The sequence below is a fragment of the Crocodylus porosus genome, unplaced genomic scaffold, assembly GCF_001723895.1.
Source record: "Crocodylus porosus isolate Cpor-Errol unplaced genomic scaffold, CroPor_comp1, whole genome shotgun sequence".
Lineage (NCBI taxonomy): Eukaryota > Metazoa > Chordata > Crocodylia > Crocodylidae > Crocodylus > Crocodylus porosus.
In genome coordinates this window covers 37,411,226-37,417,379 of record NW_017728915.1, presented here as the reverse complement: position 1 = coordinate 37,417,379, position 6,154 = coordinate 37,411,226, and the positions used below count along the sequence as shown (strand labels likewise).

The 6,154-nt window shown below is 52.5% G+C and overlaps 1 protein-coding gene across 2 annotated transcripts in view; it reads left to right on the top strand.

Annotated features, from left to right (window-relative positions):
- LOC109310690 (meckelin-like) overlaps positions 1-3,953 on the top strand; it is a 24,465-nt gene extending 20,512 nt beyond the window's left edge. Inside the window, exons 21-24 of one of the 2 annotated variants that reach the window (XM_019535985.1) lie at positions 1,119-1,214; positions 1,329-1,431; positions 1,874-1,994; positions 2,564-3,953. In XM_019535985.1, coding sequence (XP_019391530.1) covers positions 1,119-1,214; positions 1,329-1,431; positions 1,874-1,994; positions 2,564-2,639 — 396 coding nt within the window. In that variant the 3' untranslated portion in view covers positions 2,640-3,953. Of the gene's footprint in view, positions 1-1,118; positions 1,215-1,328; positions 1,432-1,851; positions 1,995-2,563 lie in introns of both variants that reach the window. The other variant, XM_019535984.1, reaches the window with a different exon arrangement.
- Positions 3,954-6,154: the final 2,201 nt, after the last annotated feature.

The following is a 6,154-nucleotide window of genomic DNA, read 5'->3' as shown; positions in this document are numbered from 1 at the left end:
TATACCCAGGGCAAAGTTAGCCCTCCAAAAGTGTCCCTATACCCAGGTACAAGTTACCCCAGGGTAAAGTTAGCCCTCCAAAAGTGTCCCTATACGCAGTACAAGTTACCCCTGGGCAAAATTAGCCCTCTGAAAGTGTCCCTATACCCAGGTGCAAGTTACCCCAGGGCAAAGTTATCCCTCTGAAAGTGTCCCTATACCCAGGGCAAAGTTAGCCCTCCAAAAGTGTCCCTATACCCAGGTGCAAGTTTCCCTGGTTTATTAGCTGCATGTCCCATCTCCTAGCCAGTTGCATCCCAGGGGTGCTCTTTGCTCAGTGCAAACTGACTTCCCTGCCAGTGACCCAGTGTTATAACAGCCAGTCGTGTGTCCTCTCCTTATTGTGGAATAAATTTACTTCAGAGTAAAATGTGAAGTAAATTACCCCATGGTAGTTGCATCACATGCCCACACCCTGACTCTCAACCATACTAATTATGGTCCACTAGGCCAGCGACTGCCCACAGTCAGCAACTCCCGTGAGTTGATGCATGGCTGTTTGGCCAGCGGAGCTGTTTCACTGTCATTTGAATTCAGACAGTAACACCAGGGTCACAGGTTTGATTCCTGGTTGGACTAGAGGATCTCTTGAGGTCCCTTCCAGCCTTACTTCTGTATGAGCAAGCACTGTTTTTCTGACCCTTTGTGACCCACAGCAGATGAGCTTTCACCCCAGTGCTAGCTGCACTCCATAAGCTGAACTACAGGCTCCTGAGTCCCCTTGACCCCTCTCTTTGAGGACTAGAAGCCACACAGCTGTGTGTAACTATGTTCACACCAAGGCCTTTTATCACTGACCACTCCCCTCCCCAGGACCTTTCTGCCATGCAAGGTGAAGGCCTTAAAGCAGCAGGTGAAAACAGAGCCATAATTTCACAGATTTCATAGACATTGGGGCTGGAAGGGACCTCGGGACATCATCGAGCCCAGCCCCCTGCCCCAGGGGCAGGAAGGCAGCTGGGGTCAAAGGATCCCAGAAGGGTTATCTCTGCTAGCAAAGTGGAAATTTGAATGAGAAATGCTTTTGCCTCCAAACCAGAGCCCCGAGGTGAGGGGGTTTCTACAAACTCTGCTTGCAGGTCCCCGGAGGCAAGAGGTGCAGGCCCGATGTGCACGAGCAAAGACTCAAGAGCTATTACACCCTGAACCGATTCCTCAGCTCCTTCCTTGAACACGTGAGCTGGTTGTTTTCCTTCCTGAAAGCATCAGCCGTGGCCACGCCGGCGTTTCACAGGAGCGAAGGGCCGTCAACCAGGGCTCTGCTCACGTCCCGGCATTTCTCCCTGCAGGCTTACAGAGACATGGACTATGTGGTGAAGGACAAGTTCTTCCTGGAGCGGGTCCTGGACATGGAGTTTCAGGAGCTAGGAGACATGTCCGTCCTCTACAACGGTAACGTGCTGCTCTCTGTCCCTGCAAAGGGGAATCCTCCTTGGAGCAGAGGTCCCAGCAGCTGTCCGTGTCCCACCCCGCAGCCTTGCAGGCAGCCAGCCAAGTCAGTGCTCTGGATGCCATCACGTTCATGCAAAAGAAACATGGGTGTGGAAGGTCTCTATTTTCTTAATTAAGGGTGGGTAGAGCCTGTTGGCTTGGAGGCTTTCACTTTCCCGCAACAGCAGGGGTTCTGGTCTGGATTCAGCCCTGCAGAGCCTAAGGTCAGGTCATCAACCTATCTGTACAGCGCCGTGCACCTCTGCAGCATTGACCATCACAGCCCCATGGCAGCCGCCCCTTCCTCAGGGTTTAACATCTGCCCCTTGCCCCTCTTGGTGCAGTGGCCACAGGGCTGTAAGAGGCTTTTCCTGCTTCCAGATGACCGTGCCTTGTTCAGCAGGACTCTCTTCTACAATAACGAGCTGGCCTTGCTGCTCTTCGACACCCTGCTCTTCTCGGTCGTCGATCTGGGGGCGCAGGACTTTGTGCTGGCGGCGATCAGCACCTTCCTCGTGCAGAAGGTAAGGCTGGTGCATCCTCCCTTTGCTGCAAACGTACCCCTGCATTCAAGCGTTTGCCTGCATGGTCTCCTGGCCCAGGCCTGAGCACAGGGGGCTTTGGCACATGACTAATGAGGAGAGGCTGAGGAAACTGGGCTTATTTAGTCTGGAAAAGGGAAGACTGAGGGGGGATTTAGTAGTAGCCTTCAACTACCTGCAAGGGGGTTGCAGTGAGGATGGAGCTGGTCTGTTCTCAGTGGGGGCAGATGACAGAAGGAGCAATGGGCTCAAGCTGCAGCAAGGGAAGTTGAGGTTGGATATTAAGAAAAACTTTCTCACTAGGAGGGTAGTGAAGCACTGAACAGGTTACTCAGAGAGCTGGTGGACTCTCAATCCTCGGAGATTTTGAAGACCCGGCTAGACAAAACCTCGGCTGGGGTGATGCAGTTGGGGCTGGTCCTGCTTGGAGCAGGGGGTTGGACTAGATGTGACCTCCTGAGATCCCTTCAGCCCTCATTTTCAATGATTTTATACACAGCCGATTTGGGCAGGTTCCAGGGCAAGGCTCCAGGTCTGTGTCCTGTTCGCAGGTGGTGGAGATGGTGCGAAATGCACTGGGGAGAAGAAATCTGGCTGCAAAGACTCTGGTGGAGAAGCGATTCCTGATCTAGACACGACGGTGACTATTCCAGAGCAGGAATGGCGCGTGTGAAGGCCGGGAAGACTTCTCCGGTCTTTTTGATGTCCTCAGCCCATGAGAGAAGCGAGGAGAAGGTGCTCCAACTTTCTCGTCTAGTTTCTCTAGGCAGAGACCCATGCTCCCATCCAGCCTGGGTGACCAAGCCAGCGGTTGTGCTGCCTTCCTACTTCTCCTGGTTTCCCAATTTCCAACCTGAGGATTCCCTGCAAGAGTCTGCTGAGAAAACCCTGCAAGAGTCTCAGTGCTCGTGTCTTTTTAACGGAGAGACTAGGGGCCAACGAGCCTGGCTCTGTGAAGCAGCCTCCCTTGCTTTCCTGTTTCCCATCAAGAAGCATCTGCAGGGGGGTAGGGGTACACAGATGCCCTGGGCTCTCTCACCCAGGTGTCAAAGCTGCACATCTCATGGGTGGCTTCTGCACCAGTGGGGTTTGCAAGGGCAAATCCAGCAGTGGGGCTCAAGCAGGGATCACCTTCTGCAGCACAGGCACCTGCTTTCCCTCCTCATTCAGACCCCAGCTGTCCCCTCTTCTTCCCTGCAAAGGGGTGGCTCAGGCAGCCTCGAGTTTCTGGACTACAGAGGTCAGCCCCACTACCTGCAGGGATCCAGGGCTAAGTCCCAGGCTGGCGTGTCCCTTCAGGGCCCTTTTCATCTCTGGAGGTGCAAAGGGCCAGGCAGGATCGGGCCCAGCCCCAGCCCCAGGGTTTGATTCTGTTTTGCACAGTGATTATCTCCAGCCTGTCCCCATACCTCCTGCACCGATTGCAGCCCTCCAAACACAAGGCCAGAGGCCAACGTTTCAGCTGCTTCAGGCCTGACCCGGCAATCCTGGGGGACTTTGGTGTCCACCTAAGTTTGAAGGAATGTAGCCTTTCATCGAGCCATAGCAAGACCCATGGGGAAGAGTTCCCCGGCTCCTGAGTGTTGGGCTCTCCAGTCCCCCCCAACCTTGAAAGTCTTGCTCCTTTTTACTGCTCAGGGTGTTCACGCCAGAAAATGCGGTGGAGGTGACAGAGGTTCGTTTGCACTGATTCCCAGGGATTTACGCACATGCTTAAACTTAAGTGGGGGTTTAAGTGTTGGCTGGAAGAGGGACACTTTCCTGAACAGGGGCCAAACTGTCTGAGGAGAACAGCCCATCCCAACACAGCTTGGGCTGTGCTGCAAAGATGTCTATTTATGGGATGAATTTTTTTTTTTTCAAAAACCCTGGAAAAGTGGCCAAGAACTGCAATCGGCAACGGTTTCCCCAGGCTGCAATAAATAGCTCCTGCCTCTCTGCTCGGGTTGAAAAAGGAAGACTTATTTTGTTTGCTGCTTGGAAAAGAGATATATTTTGGGAGAGGAGGGAAAAACCCATATGCTGGAGTTAGGCCAGCTATGTGTTGTCTCCAAATCCACGAATACACACAACACAGACACGTCCCAATCCTCCCCTGCCAGCTCGTGGATACAGGTAAAAGGTCAAGTCATGAGCTAAGAGATCATGGGGTCTGGCTCTCCTCCCCAAGGGCTGGCAGGGCTCGGCGGGGTTGAGACATCCCTTTACTGATTACTTCACTCAAACCACTTGTTGGTGTAATCACGTAGCCCTTTCTCTTCCCTCCTCTGCTGGACTGCCTCGGTGCTCATCTGCCATGCCAGACCATGAAAGCACTTCCCTGCTGCCCCTGTGGACACATTCCCTACTTTGCTCATGGGGAAACTGAGGCAGAGAGGTGAGGGGAGTTGGCAATGGTCCCCTAAATGAGCTGGCACCAGATACAGGGATAAAAGCCAGGGCTCCTGTTTCCTTTGCAGGTGTTTTCTATTGTGAAGACTTTTTAAAGCAGTGAAGTAAGTAAATGGGCTGGTCCTCTACAGCACCTCCGCCAGGGCAGCATTGTCTCCAGCAAAGCCCACTCTGCTGCACCGCGTAATCCCCCCATAATAGGTTTCACGCAGCTTATAAACCCCGCGGACACTTGAGCTGGCCTGCGAGAAGTTTAAAGGGATGCCTGGCCCCGGAAAAACCCAGGATAGGTAACCGCCCCCAAAGAAAGCGCCTGACCGGCTCCCACCCGCAGGAGAAGAGGGATTTCCCCCAAGCAGAACCACACACCAAGATGGCAGTGCTGCTGGTGGGCAAATCTGGTGGACAGACACTAATCACATCAGGCTGCAGGGTGCCCAGAGACCACGGTGCTGGGCGCAGTAGACGAACCTGAGCAAAGAAGCATCCTAGCTCCAAGGAGCTCAGACCGGAGGCGACAAGTGCAGGTGCTTTGCCAGGAACGATCAGTCAGATCAGAACTGCTCTCAGCAGCAACGGGAGGGCATTTAAACCAGCAAGGTGAGGACTAAACGTAGCAAAACGCTGCCTGTGCAGAACCACAGCCAGAGGCATGTAGGCTGCTCAGCAGCTTATGAGCCTCAGGGCAGTTGCTCTAGGCGAGTGGCCGGGAAAAGCTGAAGACAGCAGGTCAGCATTTCCGCCCGATAATAGCTACATAGGCTATTTGCTTTCTCCATGGGGCTTGCTGCAGGCTAAGGGAAGGCAAGGGCCCGTGCCCTTTCTGTACATGGCTCGTTCCCCAGGGGCCTGGGAGCTATAGCCCTTGTATGCTGGAGCTCATGTATCGCTCATTCATATATAAAATATATACAATTCATAAATATAAATATATAAATAAATAAAAATCATAGCTATATAAATATATAAACAAATAAAATTCATATATATATACATATAAAAAATATATATATAAATAAATAAAATTCATATATATGTGTGTGTGTGTGTATGTATATGTGTGTGTGTGTATATAAATGAGTCCATGCCAGCCTTTCCCCCTCCTTTGGGTGGTTCCCCAGCTAACGAGGCAGGAGTATGGCTTCAGACCCTATTTAAAGCAGGCCTCCTTTCTAGCTGTGCTTGCAGGGGTCGGTGGTAGTGTAAACCCTATGCTTGGAGGTAATTCAACAATCCCCTTCCCCTGTGCCCTATCTCCGGTGACTCTCCCGGTGCTGCGCTGGACGTCCCTGCTAGTGTCCTTGCTATGTCCTGTTCACTCCCTGTGCAAGGACTGGGGTAACACCACAGCTGTGGTTTCCCTTGTGCTCCCTGACTCGGGCTTTCCCAGGCAGCGGCAATGTCCCAGTGAGACCTTGAAGCCTACTGCTAGTTTGCTGGGAGACCTGCGTATCCAAACTGGGAGGGGGGGGCACAGCCTGTAGGACCCAGGTGCCATGCTGATGTGGGGTAGCGCTACGTGTTGTGCTGAAATGCTTTAGTGACTCATTACTGGGGATTTTAATGAGGGGTAACACCTACGATGACTGTTGTTTGCGGTTTGGCCAAGCTGAATGTCAGGGTAATAATACTTAGCCTTTATATAGCGTTTTGAGCTTTGAATTGCTAATTGACCTTCTCCATCTGTTTGAGAGGCAGGTTGTTTTATCCCTGTGATAACAGGCTTGCCGGGCTAGCCTCACACCTATCGT